The 18,793-nt window shown below is 39.2% G+C and overlaps 1 protein-coding gene across 2 annotated transcripts in view; it reads left to right on the forward strand.

Annotated features, from left to right (window-relative positions):
* The window catches only part of ROBO4 (roundabout guidance receptor 4), a 67,545-nt gene that overhangs the window by 14,649 nt on the left and 34,103 nt on the right, over positions 1-18,793 (forward strand). For both annotated transcript variants that reach the window (XM_087969678.1, XM_087969679.1), the window contains exons 3-12: positions 4,446-4,603; positions 5,431-5,551; positions 5,720-5,858; positions 6,990-7,117; positions 7,935-8,065; positions 9,024-9,243; positions 11,710-11,831; positions 13,169-13,340; positions 14,229-14,423; positions 15,523-15,565. In XM_087969678.1, the coding sequence (XP_087825804.1) occupies positions 4,446-4,603; positions 5,431-5,551; positions 5,720-5,858; positions 6,990-7,117; positions 7,935-8,065; positions 9,024-9,243; positions 11,710-11,831; positions 13,169-13,340; positions 14,229-14,423; positions 15,523-15,565 (1,429 nt within the window). The remainder of the gene's footprint in view (positions 1-4,445; positions 4,604-5,430; positions 5,552-5,719; positions 5,859-6,989; positions 7,118-7,934; positions 8,066-9,023; positions 9,244-11,709; positions 11,832-13,168; positions 13,341-14,228; positions 14,424-15,522; positions 15,566-18,793) is intronic.

Here is an 18,793-nt window from a genome sequence, read left to right on the forward strand (position 1 = left end):
TGAAGAAAACGAGGTACGTAGCGATTTCTGTAGAAATAAATAAATAAATAACGCAGAGGCTTCAGGGAGAGAGTAAGCAATGTATTAAGAATAATAAATCAGTTGACAGAAAATAACAGTTAAAAGAATAATTGGAACACAAGGTATGGGATATATTCTCTCTCCCCCCCCCTTCTCTGTGTGTGCTTGTGTGTGTATGTGTGTGGGTTTCATGTTTGTGAGTCTCTGTGTGCTAAGCTACTTTTTTTGCTTCCTTGTAACCCACACAACCATATATGTGATATGGGCTGGATGCCATACAGCCCATGTCTACTACGCTCACTCCACATTTTCTCCACCTTGGAATCTAAAATGTCTCCCCTGTAGAGTTGTGCAGCTCAAATTATTTATGCAATTAGAATTCTTCTTTAATAAGCAGGCCTGGAGTCTCTCCAATTAACACTTCATTACTGATCAGGTTTCCTTCAGCTCCCGTGGTCCGTCAGGAAGGCTCATGGTGGTGTTTGTCAGCTATAAATATTCATACAAGTAAAGATGGCTTGGGAGATGCTTCCGCTAGCCAGGCTCAATCAAGTGTGCCAGAAGAGGCTGCCTTTTTGCAGAGAACTGCCCTCTCTGGCTAGCTGAAAGGCTAAGCCAGGAAAGGATGCCAAACAGGTGCTCCAGGAGTCAGTAAAGGCAACAGTTTCCTTTTTTCTCGATGCATCCCTTCCAAACAAAATCAGCAGGGAAGTAGATGTTGTTTTGACATTTTGCTAGAAGTGTGAATCTCCCTCTGAGCAAATTGGCTACAAACGTGTGAAAACTGGGATGGGAGGATCCTAGCCAGAACATTTCAGAGAGCAGATATGAGAAGACTGTTTTGTGTATCCAGACTTCTTTTTTCAAAAAGGTGTCACTTTTTAGCGTCTCAAACATTTTATTTGGTTAAATCATGCTGGCTGGGGAATTCTGGGAGTTGAAGTCCACGAGTTTTAAAGTTGGACAAAATGTAGGAGTACTAACTTTTCTGTGGAATGGTTACTCAGATGCAGAGCTTTTCCTTTGTCCCTAGAAGTTTAAACTCTGCCCTAAGTACTCAACTTTAACAATCTTAAGATGCGTGGACTTCAACACCCAGAATTCCCCAGCTGGCAAGCTCCAAGTCAGCTGAGGAATTCTGGGAGTTGAAGCTCACACATCTTAAAGTGGCCAAGACTGAGAAATAATGTGTTACAGCAGGGGTGTCAAACTCAAGGCTAGTTCCAGCCCACAGGGTGCTTAGATCTGGCCCGCAGGCCCGCCCTGGAAAAGTGAAGGACCAGCCCACGGTCCCTCTGCCAGCAAAAATGGAGCTTGTGAGGGCCGCACATTGCCCTCCCTGGCTCCATTTTCAGCCACAATAGCCTTCTGCAACCCTCTGCCAGTGAAAATGGAGCTTGGGGAGGCCCATGGCCCTGCCCAGGCTCTGTTTTTGGCTGTGACGGCCTCCTGCAGCCCTCTGTCAGCACACGGCCTCCCTGGATTCCGTTTTCATTGGCAGAGGGCTCCAGGAAGCCATCATGGCTGACAATGGAGCCTGGATGAATGACATCGAGCTGGCCACACCCTCCCCCTGGCCATGCCCTCCCCCTGGCCTCCAAGGTCAAACACAACCCCGATGTGGTCCTCAGTGAAATCAAGTTTGACACCCCTGTGTTACAGTAATCAGTAACTTAGCATTGCAAAGACTTCTGCTTGACAAATTGAAGAGCTGTTCCTAAGATCCTTCAGCTTTCCAGAACGTTATCTAGAACAGGGGTCCCCAACCCCCAGACTGCAGCTCGGTACTGGACTGTGGCCCATTCAGAACTGCCCCTTGCATGGGACCATTTCCTCTCTCCCCCCTCTAAATGCCGGTCCGCAAAGCTGGAAAGATTGGGAACCACTCCTCTATAAAGTCATTTTTTTCTCTCCTTTCCCAAGTGCTCTTCCAAACAAAGCATAGATTGAAGACGTCAGCTACTTTCTAAAAAAATATCTATGAGATTTATGTGAGGGCCGAAGGCATTCTTGAATATAAAGATCGTGCTGGACGTTCCTGTTTTAATTTTCGGTATACTTGCTTCCATTTAACTTTTTAATTGACATGATTTTAGAAGCTTCCTGCTGGAGTGATCTAAAAATATCTAGGAAGAATAATATCCTTAGGTAGGAACCCTGCATGTAAGCATTTGACTCATCTCCTGGGGTTTTCATTGTATCACAAAAGATTCACATCCTCCACAGGGAACAAATGCAGGAAACAGGCAACATTAAAAAAAGGCTGAATGGCAAAGGATAAAGAATTCCCTGTTTTTGTTCTCTGCAGGGTTTTGCTTTCAGATTGCCTTCCAAGTTCAGGCTGTCAAAGCAATTATTATCTTTAAGGGAGACAAACCAACTAAAGCAAGGGTCTCCAACCTTGGCAACTTTAAGCCTGGTGGACTTCAAACCCCAGAATTCCCCAGCCAGCTTTGCTATCTGGGGAATTCTGGGAATTGAAGTCCACCAGGCTTAAAGTTGCCAAGGTTGGAGACCCCTGAACTAAAGCATTTCCCTATCAAAGCTACTCCATCTCTTGTTCATTGCTACAGGATGTTGTTGGGATGACCTCCAGTGAGATGGTGTTTTTAAAGGGTCCATTGAAAGGAATTTATCTCTCCAGAAAGGTTCACCCCCAATATTAAGGACAAAGTCAATTGATGGCATCTAAAATGTCCTAAGCCATGGTTTGCTAAGCAAGCCATAACAGCCTGGTGTACACAATTTCAGGCCATGAACTATGGTTTTCCAAAATGTCTGGGTTAACATAATCCATTGGACCTTATAATAAGATATGTTACTACAAAACCCTGATTAATTGTTATATATAACTACATACCACATGTCTGTCAAATGTTTAAAAACCTCAAGAATTACTACCAAGAGACAGGCAGGAACTAGGTCTCCTTTTAATTAAACAGGATGGGACTGTGCTATGGAATCGGTTTTGGATAAACTAATCTTCGGATAGCTGATGATGATGTTATATTTTTGCCATTTTTTTCAAACTTAAAAAAATGAACCTTACTAGATAGAAAAGAATAGAATAGAATAGAATACTTTATTGGCCAAGTGTGATTGGACACACAAGGAATTTGTCTTGGTGTAAATACTCTCAGTATACATAAAGAAAAGATACATTCGTTAAGAATCAAGAATCATAACGTACCACACTTAATGGTAGTCATAGGGTACAATCAACAATCAAATCATACTAGGAAACAGTCAATATAAATCGTAAGGATACAAGCAACAAAGTTACAGTCCTACAATCACAAGTGGAAGGGGATGGGTGATGAGAAGATGGGTAATGGGTGATGGGTGATGAGGAGTGATGAGAAGATTAACAGTAATAGTAGTGCAGACTTTGTAATAGTTGAACAGTGTTGAGGGAATTATTTGTTTAGCAGAGCGATGGCTTTTGGGAAAAAAACTGTTCTTGTGTCTAGTTGTTCTGGTGTGCAGTGCTCTATAGTGTCATTTTGAGGGAAGGAATTGAAACAGTTTATGTTCGGGATGTGAGGGGTCTGTAAATATTTTTGACTCGTGCAGTATACAGGGCCTCCATGGAAGGCAGGTGGGTAGTAATTGTTTTTTCTGCAGTCCTAATTATCCTCTGAAGTCTGTGTCTGTCCTGTTGGGTTGCAGAACCAAACCAGACAGCTATAGAGATGCAGATGACAGACTCAATCATTCTTCTGTAGAACTGGATCAGCAGCTCCTTGGGCACTTTGAGCTTTCTGAGTTGGTGCAGAAAGAACATTCTTTGTTGTGCTTTTTTGATGATGTTTTTGATGTTAGGTGGCCATTTTAGGTCATGTGATATAGTAGAACCTAGAAATTTGAAGGTCTATACTGTTGATACTGTGTTGTCTAGTATTGTAAGAGGTGGTCGTATGGGAGGGTTTCTTCTAAAGTCTACCACCATGCTATCATTGCCAGAACCCTAATGGTGAACATATGGCACGCGTGCCAGAAGTGGCACACAGAGCCATCTCTCCAGGCACGCCAGTCATTGCCCGTTGCTCTTCTGGTTTCCGGTGTGTGCAGAAGACCAGGTGGCTGGCGCACATGTGCATGCCAGAAACCAGAAGCTCAGCTTCCTGGTGCGCACATATGCACTGGGGAGCTGCTCTTCTGGTTTCCGGTGCTCCTATACGCACACATGCTCCTCGATACCGAAAAGGTTCACCAACACTGGCCTATAAGATCATAGTCTACCAATAAGAAACCATTCTGGCATCAAATTGTCCTGGAAGGCTATTTCCTTGTTCCAGTAACTTGACCGCTGATGTCAAAATTATTATTTTTCTACAAGTTTCTGAGAATGAACAAAGAATGGAGCGAAAGGATGAAAATCCACCTATCAAAGATTATTTTTGAATTCTTTTGTTTCTTTGTAGTCCTAGAAGAGGAATTCCGACTTCATCCTAGTGACTTGAAGGTGACAATTGGGGAATCGTGGTTGTTGGAGTGTGTGCCTCCACTGGGGCGTCCAGAGCCCATCATCTCATGGAGGAAGAACGGAGTGCCCTTAAGTGCAGAAAATGGCCATTATGAGGTAGCCAACTAGTACCTACCTCTTATCGTAGTCAGCATCAAGACTTAAGTAGCTTAAAGGTGGACTGACAGAATACAGAGTTGGAAGGGACCTTGGAGATCAACTAGTCCAACTCCTTGCTCAAGTAGGAATCCCTATACCATTTCAGATAAATGGTTGCCCAATGTATTCTTAAAAACGTCCAGTTGGAGCATCTACAACTTCTAGAAGCAAATCATTCCACTGATTAATTGTTCTAACAATTAATTAATTCTGTTCTGACCTCCTGAAATGAATGGGACAAATTGGTAATGATTAATAATTACAGTAAATGTATAGAAATCAATGGAATTTAAATGGCTGCATTACCACATCAGAGGTACTATAATATAAACACAAGATAATACAATGCCATGGCTTTCGTAATGTAATAAATGATACCCTCACAGACCATAATGATGGTTTAAGCTTGCAGGGGTGTCAAACTGGCAACCATGGGCCGGATGCGTCACAGCTCCGTGAATGGGAAAACTGTCACGATGGCAATGTGATGTCACGAGTTTGACACCCATGGTTTAAAGCAATAGTCTGATTCACACAACCTGTTAAAACAAAGGCAATTTTGGGAGAGGCTGCTGAGGTAACTTTGGAGATTGTGCACCCTTAATTTATAGATTATGGATTCTTCTAATTTTGAAGATAAAGAGAAATATTGTTAAATTGTCTTTGAAAAATAAACTTTCCTTTTCCAAGACATAAAAAAATGGGGAGATTCCTTTCTTCAACTGTCCAGTAAGGAATATCCTGTGATATTCCAAATTCTCTTTTTCCCTCCTGTATTTCTGCAGTTCTCGAAAGAAAAACTTCTGGTAGCCCATGCCCAGAAGAGTGATGCAGGAGCATATAGCTGCCTGGCTGTCAATCAAGTAGGAGAGCAAGTGAGCAGAGCAGCCACGGTCACTGTCTTTGGTAAGAAAGTCCACAACGATTAGAGTTCTCTGAGGTTTTGTTTTGCACTCGAAGGGCCATTATTTAAGATAATTTGGAACAATGCACAAATTATCACTTACTAAAATTGATAGCTGTGTCAGCCTGCCAAAATGGGATTCAGGAAACATTCTGCTTCTTCCATTGTAGAGAGGCCAACATTCATTCGGAGACCCAGTGATGTTGTAGCCAGTGTTGGCAGTAGTGTTCAGTTCACTTGTGGAATCCATGGAGACCCAAAACTTGTTGTGCAGTGGTATAAAGAAGATGGAGAGCTCCCTTCAGGGAGGTAAGTATAACTTTTTAGATTCTGAAAATGAGTTCCAATTCTATTCATCTTTAGAGTTGTAGGTGAGACAATGATTCTATAATTTATTCTTCAGACTCCACCACCACAGCTGGATTTATTTCCCAGGCTTTGCCCTTGGGGCACCTAACTTTTGTCCAATAGATTCATGGGGTGAAAGATGGTCTTAGGCAGGACTGATCCTGTTTAGTTCCTTACTGCAAATTATCATCATCCTCAAGAAGTTTAGGGATTTTTCCTTTGCCATTTCATTCTCACAAGAATTCTAAAAGATAAATTGGGTGGTGAGATATATCCTCAAACAAACTTCACTGGAGAGAACAGTACAGAATATTACTGTCATGATCATTTCATGTATCCCCGCTATTTCTTTGTAAGAAGATCAGAAATGTTTCAGAAGATCAGACAAGATAGCGATTACAATAAAGAACAAACAAACCAAAATTCACAGCATAAGAGAGTCCATGGACATTTTTAACTAAATGCAAGCAGTGGGGTGTTGTTTGGCTCTCCAGATTTCTTCTAAGGAAACCTAACCCCTTGATAGAAATCTTCATCAATTTATGCAAGAATAAATAAAGAATTGAAGGGTCATTCCCCACCCCACTTCATATCTTTAGAGGCCTGGTGGCAGAGTGTTTAAAAGGCTAACTCTGCCCACGGTCTGGAGCTTGATCCAGATAGGCTCAAGGTCAACTCAGCCTTCCATCCTTTTGAGGTGAATAAAATGTGGACCCAGATTATTGGGGACAATAGGCAAATAATGCTTCTACATTGTAAACCACCTAAAGAGTGCTATTATGTTCCATGGGGTGATACAGTATATTAGCCTAAATGCTATTGCTAAATTCTATATCACGTATTAATATATCTTGGGAGATGCCCAGTGAAGTTTGATAGATGGCAGATTCATGGTGGACCAAATAATATTGCCATTCAATGCATTATCTATTTTTTTTAAGTATTCCTGTGAATTGGGGGGAGAATCACACAATGTATTATTGAGTTTTTGAAAGTATTCCTTGGAAGGAAGAAAAACCAACCCTGGCTTATTTCTTGTTATGTAAATGGGGTCACTGTGGCCAGCTGAGAATTCTGGGCCTTTCCTCATAGGTATGAAGTAGACCAAGAAAATGTCCTTCAAATCCACCATCTTACAATGTGTGATGCTGGGAAATATATCTGTGCTGCTTACAGCCATGGAGGGACCATCTTTGCCAAGGCAGCTTTAACTGTGGAAGGTGAGCAACTTTCTCTGCAAGGCTAGCAAGAAAAAAGAAGAAGAAAACCTTTGCTGACTAAATGCCAGAGTTTTCCTTCACAAGCACTTACCGAAATGCACTATTTTGTTCTTAGAATAACAACCCCCTATCCCACCACAACAAGTTTATTTTTCAGCGACAATAAAAAAAAAACTAGCATTGTTTTTTCCCAGATGAACCACTAAATAATGACTTAACTCCCCAATTAATTCCTCTAGAACAGGGATATACAGATTATTTAAGGGTGATCTGTTAAAAGCTGCGTAATGAGCACAGGGGAAGAAGAAGAAGACAAAGAGCTTTTCCAAGAGTCGGGGTGGGGGTTAGGTTGTTAAAAGTAGGCAATGGACCATATGAAATTAGATTAAAGGCTTCATGTTGTCCTAGGCTGACTGCTATCCACTAAATTAAGGCCAGGTCACATCCAAATACAAAGAAACCGTTGGTATCGTTGTCTGTTAGGTATCTATGGAGATTCTCAGTCCTCCAGGTTATGGTTGTCCCAAAGGTGGTTTTTCAAAAGGCAACTGGACTTTCTTTGTTTTATCTTGAAGACGTTTTGTTTCTCATCCAAACTTCTTCAGTTTTGACTGAATGGTGGAGAATGGAAGGATTTATATTCCTTGTCATCTGGTTGTTAGCAGTCTCTCAATGATTTTCAGAATTGTTTTTTTTTTCTTCAAGAAAAAAACAAAGGAAGTCCAGTTGCCTTTTGAAAAATCACCTTTGGATGTCCTTCATGTACTTTAAAGTTGAGGTTCACATATATATTTTGGGTTTCTTTTCTGGCCTTTAGATCCACTAGATACCAGGCAGAAGGAATGGAACAGGCCAAAAGATGTTACAAAGGAACTGATGGAGATCAGAGTTTGCCTAGTAAATGTGACTATTGTCCCTTCTGCTCCAGCTGCCCATCTGCATTGGAAGGTGAGTTAGAAATGTCAAAGGGTGACTTGAGAAGTGATAATAGATCAAAATCTAGATATTCTTGATGACAAGGAGTCATGATTTAAAATGGTTTTAATTAACATTCCTGTTTCTATAAATAAAATGGACTCCAACTATATTTAGGTTGGTGGGTTCATTTATAAACAACAAAGTAATGGCAGGAACCAGGCATGGTCAGAGGGTTAGAAATGAGAAGCAGAGTAATAGTTTCTAAGAAGAGTGATGTAGCCCAAAGCAGGTAAATAAAATAAACAAACAATTTTGAAGCAAGATCTAAAAATGAGGATGCAAAAGAGAGGGGGAAGGAGAGAAATTGAGAGGTGCTCTTGGATTCACAGGAATCAAGTTTCAAAAAGAATGAAATTCAGCTTGGCAGGATAGGAGTCTCCCCAAACAAATATATTATTCATCCACCTCAGAGACTGGTTAGATTCAAAACTGCAACAATAATTGTAATCCTAATTGTGCAAATCCTCATGCAATAATTCACTTTATATTCTCCATTTTACTTTCTTTTTTTAAAGTGTTCTTCATCGCCACTTTTTACTTCAAAGGGTTTTGAATCATTTTATTTCACTTATTGCATTTTTTTCAGCCAGGTTCTGCGTCAACAGTATTGGTCCCTAATCAAATCTGAAATTCAGAAATTTGGGCTAACATTTCAAATGTTTCATAATTGAAAATTAGGGTGAATATTCTGGGTTAGCTCCCATTTTGCTTTCATTTCTTGCTTTGCCTGTACAAGCTCCTTTCCCTTCCCTTCCCTTCCCTCCCCTTCCCTTCCCTTCCCCATCCATTTCTTTCCTTCTTCTCTCCCTCCTTCCCCCTCCCTCCCATTTACATGGTGACTCTAAGTGGCTTACAACATTAAACAAATGTTCTTTTTATCCAGAAGGAATACACTAAAGCCCATTTCCAATTACTGTATTGCTTGAAGGTCACCCCAACTTCCCAGCCCATAGAGGCTTACAAGGTGTTCTATCATTCTCTGCTGCCCACAAAAGCACACTGGGCTGAATGGGACGTCGCAAGAGACCAGCAGACCATTATTCCTGGACTTGAAAGAGGTTACAAGTATGAATTCAAGGTGCGACCATATTTGGGGAAGATCCACGGCATAGACAGCAACGTGAGACATCTGTACATCCCAGAGGAAGGTACAAAAACCTATCACTATATTTTGACCAATATTGTTTAATTTAATAGCTTACAGGGAAACCTTTTTAGTTTAAAAACTACTAAATTTTGTAAGGAAATCAGAGCCCATACTTCAAAGCTGTGGGATCACCTACTTTCTTTTTCTTCTCATTTTTCCTCCTGCTTTTATTTTGTTATGTTTTTCTTCAGGTGGCCTTGAGTGGGATGTAGAAGAGCAATTTTTGGGGGGTGGGTAGGAGTTTATTATTCTTATGGGCAAAAATGATCTGAAATTTCTTCACCTTTCCCTCTGGATCTATTGGAGACACATTGGGTGGTTGAAGAGACAAGGAGTGTCACAATAGACATGAAGTAATGGATGGAGGAGTCCTGGGTTCCCAAACAGCTTAAGGTGTGGGTGGTCTTGCTTCTGCTAAATATTTTCAACTAGTATTCCAAAGGTGCTTTTCCAAAAGGCAACGGGACTTTCTTGTTTCTGTTTTTCCTTGAAAATGTTTCACTTCTCATTCAAGAAGCTTCTTAGATGAGAAGCGAAATGTATTGGGGAGAACAAAGGAGACTCACGGAGAATTGATAGTCTCCATATAAATCACCCAGCTCCATTTAAGTCACCCAGCTGATTAGTCAGCCTGAATTTAAATTCCTACTCAGCTAATTGGACAACCTCTACTAACCCCCCAACCAAATCTCATCCTTTCCAAACTCCAAAGTAGATGATTGGTGAGCTCATTCAAATCTTCTCCATTCAAATCTATCAAACAGCGCTTCCTCTTTAAAACAAAAACAAAACAAAACTAAAACTAAAAAATGTGGCTTTAAGGAAAAATAAAGAAACTTTACACAACAAACCTCCAATACTTTACTACCTCCACTATTTCAGTACCTCAAGACCAAATATTTAGAGATAATGCTTGGTCTATAATAATTGAACTTCTTCAAAAATTGATCATCTTCAAAAAGGGAGACCTCAGCCTAGTTGAAAATTACAGACCAATCTCTTTATGTCTTGTCACCTGTAAAGTCATGGAATCAATTATTAACCAATCCATTATGCTCCACTTAGACAAAAAACTATCCTGCAATCTGCAACTCTTACACTGCAAAAACATATGGACTATACATCTTGATCAGGGCAAAGCAATAGACGCAATCTACATAGACTTCTGTAAAGCCTTTGATTCAGTGGTACACGACAAACTACTCCTAAAACTAAAATCTTATGGTATCTTTGGACAACTGCATAACTGGATAGAAGCATTCCTGCCAAACAGACAACAAATGATCAAAATTGGGAGCGTCCTATCAAATTCTGTACCTGTCAACAGTGGTGTCCCCCAAGGCAGTGTTCTAGGACCAACTCTCTTCATACTCTACGTAAATGACCTCTGTGAACATATCAAGAACAACTGCGTTCTCTTCCTGATGATGTAAAGCTGTTCAATACCACAGACAATACTTCTACCCTTCAAAAAGATCTTGACTATGTATCAGAATGGTCAAACAAATGCCAACTTCAAATCTCAACAAATAAATGTTCTGTCTTACATATTGGCAAAAAAAAATCAGAAAATAAAATACAGGCTGAATAGTCAAGACCTTGTTGATGATCCAAACTCTGTCAAGGATCTTGGAGTACTCATCTCTAATGATCTAAGTGCTAGAGCCCACTGTAACTGCATAGCCAAAAAGGCGTTAAGAGTTGTTAACCTAATCTTGCGTAGTTTTTTCTCTGGTAATATTACACTACTAACTAGAGCATACAAAACATTTGCTAGACCAATACTTGAATACAGCTCATCAGTCTGGAACCTACATTACGTATCTGATATTAACACAGTTGAGAAAGTCCAGAAATATTTCACAAGAAGAGTTCTCCGCTCCTCTACTCGTTGCAGAATACCTTATGCCACCAGACTTGAAATTCTAGACCTAGAAAACCTAGAACTACACTGCCTTCGGCCCTATCTAAGTATAGTATATAAAATCATACATTGCAATGTCCTACCTGTCAATGAATACTTCAGCTTCAGCCATAACAATACAAGAGCAACCAATAGATACAAACTCAAGGTTAATCTCACCAAACTTGATTGCAGGAAATACGACTTCAGCAACAGAGTGGTCAATGTCTGAAATACTCTACCTGATTCTGTGGTTTCTTCCCCAAACCCCAAAAACTTTAACCTTAGACTTTCTACTATTGACCTCACCCCTTTCCTAAGAGACGTGTCTACCGTCCCTGTCTTATTGTTTCTTTTATTTTTCTTATATGTATCCATGTATTCATAACTATGTTTTTACTTATACCTATTATCTTGTAAGCAATTGACAAACCAAATAAAAAATAAATAAATATTCAAGGAAAAGTCCAGCTGCCTTTTGGAAAAGCACCTTCAGGACAAACATGACCTGGGTGATTGAGAATATCCATAGACTTTCCAACTAGTGCTGTCTCTTTTCCTCAGTGCCAAGTGCTGCTCCACAAATCATCAGTATCACTGTATCCAGAGGTGGGAATAGCACTGTGATCCTTCATTGGGAGCCCCCTCCACCAGATACCCACAATGGCATCATTAAGGCTTATCAGGTATGGTGTTTAGATATTAAATACTGAGGAAATGTTAGAAGTATGTGTTATGTCCCTGTTGGAATCTGATTCTGAGGGGGAGGTTGAGCAGCTGACAGGGAGTAGGAGTATGGCTCCAGTGCCTTTGGAAGAAACTGGGGAAGGGCACAGTTCGGCTGGCATTCAGAGCCACCCCCTCTTCATCCTAGGGCATGCAGGGAGGAACAGAGAAGGGAGCAACATGCGTTATGTGATTTACGGGGGAGGAAAGGGCCCTGATCCCCTTCATTAGCTGCAGCTGGGAAAACTGTTTAAAAAGGCAAACTATGCACAGCAAAGTTGCTGGAAGCAAAGCCTGCATTATCTCTGTTTGTCAAGGCTTATCTGGGTTCTGCTGTCCTCCTAACTGTGTGTGTTTCATTATCTTTTGGAAGTCTGCAGCATGGTTTGTGTTGGTTTTTTATTTATAATTTATATGTACTTTTGGTTCAGGCTAAATTTCTTCCCTTTAAAAACTGCTCTTGGGAGAGTTTTTTCTCCAGCCAATGGTAACTGGACATTGGGGGCCAAGTTGGAGGTATTAAAGGGACTTTACCTACTTTTGTGACTTTGTTGCTTTTGTGCCACACCCCGGGTCATCACAGTATGGAAGCAACCTCAGAGATGGATGATGCAAAAGATGTTAAGGAGTGGACGGTTTGGAATCTTGACTGTGAATATCTTTATAGGAAGGAAAGCAAGATTAGTTGTGTTGTGTTGTTTCTTTTTTTGCTTTGTTCTGTGTAGTTATACATTATAAAGCAGACTATATGGATCTATAATAATTCACCATGGCCAGCTCGCCACAACCAACCTGCCATGGCCAACTCATTATGGGGCAACTCGCCACAGCCAACTGACTGTGGGACAAGAGTTACACTGATATCAAAGAAATGGTGAAATAGAATCATTAAAGAAAGAATGCAAAAGGAGGGACAAGAATGAAATGTCAATGACAAAAATTATTATTATTTTATTTATTTTAAATAATTAAATTGAATAGTTAAATTATCCCACAGTGAGCTGGCTGTGGTGAGTTGTCCCATTCTGATAATAACATTCCCTTTCAAGTGTTAAATTTGCTTGTTATTTCAGTTTGGCTTCTCTCTGCTAAGCAGGAAGGATCTGGTGGTACTCCAAAAACGAGTGAACTACAACCATTTCCTCACTATTTTTCAGACTGAATGGAGCTGCTGGACACTTTGTTTCCACAACTTTTGGCCTCTCAGAGATTTCATTCTTCAGTTTTGCAGAAAATAACTTGCTTTATGTAATCCAGGAAAGTGATTTTTATCTCTTACATTCCCCCCCCCCCCCAGGTCTGGTTCCTTGGCAATGAAACTCATCCAGGATTTAACAGGACAGTAGATGGAGACACACATAGCCTGGAAACAATAGGACTCCCAAGTGGGCATAAATACTGTGTGAAGGTAGCTGCAATCAATGGAGCAGGTGTTGGAATAGCTAGCAATCCTGTATGCGGTATTGCAGGTCAGAAATGGCTTTTTGAAAATCATTCCTTGAGACATAAATAACTGTATTTTGGAAATTGTCTCCTTGCACTTTTCTTATTTTACAGTAAGTGTCCGTATAGTGGGCACCCTTTGAGGGCATCCTTTTAGTTGCAGAGGCTATGTTTTAATATCTTATTGCAATGGCAAATGTGATGCTAATAGGAAATGTGCCAGCTAGAGGTAGTTCTTGATGTACAAACATCCATTTAGCAACTGTTCAAAGTTATAGCCATGAGGAAGTGACTTACAACCTGTCCTCACACTTACACAGCCATCGCAGTGTCCACCTGGTCACGTTGTCAAATTTCAGGCACTTGGCATTTATTTGTGATGGTTGCAGCAGCCCAGGATCTATTTCCCAGGATTTCCACTGCAACCTTCCCAGCCAGCTTCCAACAAGCAAAGTCAAAAGGGAAGCCAGATTTATCTGATAACAGAATGATTCACTTAACAACTGCAGTGATTTGCTTAACAACCATGGCAAAAAATGTTGCAAAATTGGGCATGACTCACTTAAAAACTGCCTTGTTTAGCAATAGAAATTCTGGTCCCAATTTTGGTTGTAAGTTGAGAACTATCTGCATCTTGTACTTTAGGTGAAAAATTTCTTTTTTTTTCCCGGCCTTGTGAGAAATTTTTTATATATATTTTTTTACAAAACTGATATTAAGCTCCTCTAATCCATTACACTGCCCTTAGTTCTTCAGTGTCGACAGTGTTCTGTGTCAACTGCTTTCAACTGGAGTCTTCTTGCATGTATATGGGTTCATAGTCTTCTGCATGGATGTTGAGGGTCCTGGAGGCTACACATAGGATATGTGTTCAGTGTCATATTGTTCCATCACCTGAACTTATTTCATTCCAGAGCCTATGGTGGAGAAGATGGCAAAGAGCCCAGACTTTCTGTCAGCTAACTACATGCTGGAACTAGTGCGCCAGCCTGTCTTCATTGCCAGCGTAGGTTCGGCACTCTGGATCATGTTGATGGTGCTGGCGGTTTATGTCTGCCAGCAACAAGCCAGGCAGTTTGGTGGTGGAAGACGGTACGCCCTTGGAGAAGGTAAGGGAGGCTGCCTTTGGCTGTGTTCAGACAACACCATCGGTGCTCGCAAAGGTCAGTCAAAGATTTAGCAATTCCGTAGGTGCCTTTGGAACCATAGAAGGGAAAAAGAATAGAGTAGAATAGAATTCTTTATTGGCCAAGTGTGATTGGACACACAAGGAATTTGTCTTGGTGCAAATGCTCTCAATGTACATAAAAGAAAAGGTATATTCATCAAGAATCATAAGGTACAACACTTAATAATAGTCATAGGGTACAATAAGCAATCAAATCATACTAGGAAACAGTCAATAAAATCATTAGGATACAAGCAACAAAGTTACAGTCATACAGTCATGAGTGGGAGGAGATGGGTGAAAGGAAGGATGGGAAGATTAATAGTAATAGTAATGCAGACTTAGTTAATAGTTTGACAGTGTTGAGGGAATTATGTCCTTGGGTCTAGTTGTTCTGGTGTGCAGTGCTCTATAGCGTCGTTTTGAGGGTTAGGAGTTGAAACAGTTTATGTCCGGGATGTGAGGGGTCTGTAAATATTTTCACAGCCTTCTTTTTGACTTGTACAGTATACAGGTCCTCCATGGAAGGCAGGTTGGTAGTGATTGATTTTTCTGCAGTCCTAATTACTCTCTGAAGTCTGTATCTGTCTTGTTGGGTTGCAGAACCAAACCAGGCAGTTATAGAGGCACAGATGACAGACTCAATAATTCCTCTGTAGAATTGGATCAGCAGCTCCTTGGGCAGTTTGAACTTTCTGAGTTGGCACAGAAAGAACATTCTTTATTGTGCTTTTTTGATGATGTTTTTGACACTTGACACCACTTAAAAGTGGTGGAGGGTTATCTGCAGTAGGGAGTACAAACAAAGGATTAAATGTCCCACCAATGCCTGTTGTTTTCTGAAATTCCTTGAATAATTACCTCTCTCTGCAGAAGTGGTGCCACTGGAGGAAATGTATGGTTGGCCTGCAGATAAAATGTTGCTTATTCCTGAAAAAGAGGGTTTATTCAGAATAGCAGAGAGTGCTGTTGTCAGCCATGACACAAACATTGTAAATAAGAACAGGAGAACCTCAGCCTCTACACTTCCTTCTTTTCAGGACTATATCGGAATGCAAGTGATGACACGATCATCAAACATAGGTGAGAGATAGCTGGAATGTTAAGGATCCAGAATGCTTGTTTCTTTCTGAATATTTATTCTTGGAGTTAAATGTCAAAGAACATATGATGCTATTAAGAGGGAGGGCTGGAATGAGTTATGTCTGGCCCTGTTTTGGGGAAAAGACAATGTTCTAATTTTTTTGTTCTGTTTTTGTAAAGTGAAGTCAGTGTAAAATTATGACAATTCACCCAAATAATAAAAATAGAAAATCTTTGCCATAAACCAATGTAACCTGAGAGTTAAAACAGATGTCAGACACTTTTATAATTTCGCAGTCTCCTGGGCATAAATACAGAAATATTGCAGACGTTTATGGCCAAACTACTGATGAAGACACAGTATTTAATTTCATGACTCATCCTCTTGTCAGACTTCTCCCTGGCAGGCTAGATAAGAAACAGTAAAACGAATGAACAAGAATACAGAAACTTGTAAAAAGTAGTTTCAGTGGTAGTTTTACTGAAGAAAAGCTAAGAAGTCGTTATGATAGTAGTTGGTGGAATTCTGTCAAAATGGTTTCTTAGCTTTTCTGTAATAAAACTATTTTTTAAAAGTTTTTGGATTGTTGTGCATTTGTTTAATTTTTTTTAATTAAATTTTTATTGATGAAACAAAAGAAAAAAGCATTTAAAAACAATGAACGTGATGCATACATCCCAACATGCCTGCTTATCTTACATCATCAATTAATACATATAACAAAAAATACAAATTTACATATATACATAAACTTTAGTCATCATTAATACATTTATTCCTTTCTTTTTTTTAATCAGTGGTAAAACTTCTCCCATGTTTTGTAATAATCAGATTTAGTCTTATTTTTATTTCTTCCATTTCAGCGCACATCCAAATTTTTCTAATTATTTCCATCTCATCTGGCATATCATTACCTTTCCATCTTTGGGCAAGGGATAGCCTCACAGCAGTGGTGACATGGACTATTAAATATGTTTTCTCTTTATTATATTTTCCCACATTGATTCCCAGTAGAAAGATTTCAGGTCTAAATTCTATTTTAATTTTACACATCTCTTCTAACCAATTTCTAATTTTCAACCAATATGTTTGGACTTTTTCGCATTTGCGAAATTTCTTTATTGCATTTCCAACATTTAGGGGATAATTTTGGATACATTCTTGCCAATTTTGATGGTGGGATGTGCCAACGATAAAACATTTTGTGTAAATTTTCTTTACACGATGCCGTCAAAGTTATTTTTTTGTTTCTATCCCATAAAATTTGCCAATCATCCAAATTTATACCATATCCAAAATCTTTCATCCAGGCCAACATCGTTTCTTTTACCTTTTCCTCTTCCAATTTGCATTCCGATAATACTTTATACATTTTTAAAATAAATTTCTCGTCTATTCCTAATAGTATTTTATCTAATTCTGTTTTCCATCTACTGATTCCCCATTCTTTCATATCTTTGCTATACCTCAATTGTAATTGCAAATAAGCCCACCATTCTATCTCAAATCCCAAATCTTTCAACTCCTGGCTCGTTTTTAACTCTCCCTTCTCATCTAATATATCCTCATATGTAATGACCTCCCCTCAACATAGTAGATGTGGATACATTAACGCTTCTAATGTAGATAACCAAGTTGGTATTTCAATATAAATTTGTCATTTAGTTTTATTCCATACATTTAGTAGAGCCTGCCTAATTTTATGCCTTTGAAAATAACCATGAATTTGTTGTTTGTCTTGCCACAAAAAGGCATGCCACCCTGCCTATAGGTTATATCCTTCTAATGTTAACATTCTTTTATTCTTGACACTTATCCAATCTTTAACCCAAGTCAGAATAGCCGCTCTGTAATATAATTCCCAATCAGGTCCTCCTTTTTCAGTAGCATCCTGCAACAATTTTAGTTTGATTCTGGGCTTTTTTTCCTGCCATATAAATTGCGATACTAGCTTATCCAAATGATCAAAAAAAAATTCTCTAATTTTGCAGGAGCATTTTGAAATAGAAACAATAATTTTGGTAGTGTGTTCATTTTTATGGACGCAATTCTCCCCATAAAAGAGAGTCTTAAATTATTTCATTTCCTAAAATCTTCCATTATTTTTTGATTAATGGAGTATAATTATCCTCTTTAAGGGTTATACATTTCGCCAAGATCACAATCCCCAGATATTTAACTTTGTTTGTCATCTGGATGTCCATTATCCTAGTTAAGGTTTCTTTTTGTACATTTGTAATATTTTTGTAAGTATTTTAGTTTTTTCCTTATTAATTTTTAGCCCTGCAACTTCTCCAAATTCCTCTAATTGCTCTATAAGTTTTGGTCCTGAATTTTGTGGATCTTCTAAAATAAAAACCAAATCATCAGCGAAGGCTTATAATTTATACTCTTCTTTTTTATTTTTAATCCCTTTATTTCCAATTCTTTCCTAATTATTTTTGTTAGTACCTCTAGTGTCAAAATAAATAATAATGGTGATAATGGACATCCCTGTCTCATTCCTTTTTGTATCTCGAATTTATTTGTTGTATGATCGTTTATCAATATTCTGGCTTCCTGTTTGTTATATATTGCTGATACTACATTTAAGAATTTTTGACCAAAATCCATATACATAATTTGTTGCAGAATGAAACTCCATTTTACATTATTGAATGCCTTTTTAGCATCCAAAAACAATAGTGCTACCCAGGGGTGGGATTCTACTGGTTCTATCCGGTTCTATAGAATCCCTTGTTAACTTTCTAAGCAGTTCGGAGAACCGGTAGTTAGAAGCAATCCCCTTTTGGTTTTTTTCCACCCTTATTACATTCTTGGCAGACAGCCTAGACTTCCTGCCTCTGGAGCTTCTGAGGCTTTCTTAAAGGGGAAGGGTTGTTTTAAGATTTTTTACACTGCTGTTGGGAGGAAATACTTCTCTGGACAATCAGCACTTTGAAGAAATAATTGAATAATGAAGCAAATCTTTTAGTGACAGGGAACCAAGATGAGTGACATTCAGCAAGGCTTCTTGGCTAGCTAGAAAGATTGACATTCAAACATGAGTTTATATACTCTTTCTTAGTTTTGGTCTAAAACTGGTTTTTGGTGAAGGTTAATTCTGTGCTTGGTAAAGTTTAATCCTGTGTTTATTAATGGGATAATTACCCTATTCAGCTTCAACAAGCAACAGCTACTGTTGTGATTTAATTATTTGTATTGTGTTTGAATTTTTTCCTGCCTCA

This window comes from Notechis scutatus, chromosome 7 (genome assembly GCF_049901735.1).
Source record: "Notechis scutatus isolate UNSWTSFEM ecotype Mainland chromosome 7, rNotScu1.2, whole genome shotgun sequence".
In the NCBI taxonomy this organism is placed as follows: Eukaryota; Metazoa; Chordata; class Lepidosauria; order Squamata; family Elapidae; genus Notechis; species Notechis scutatus.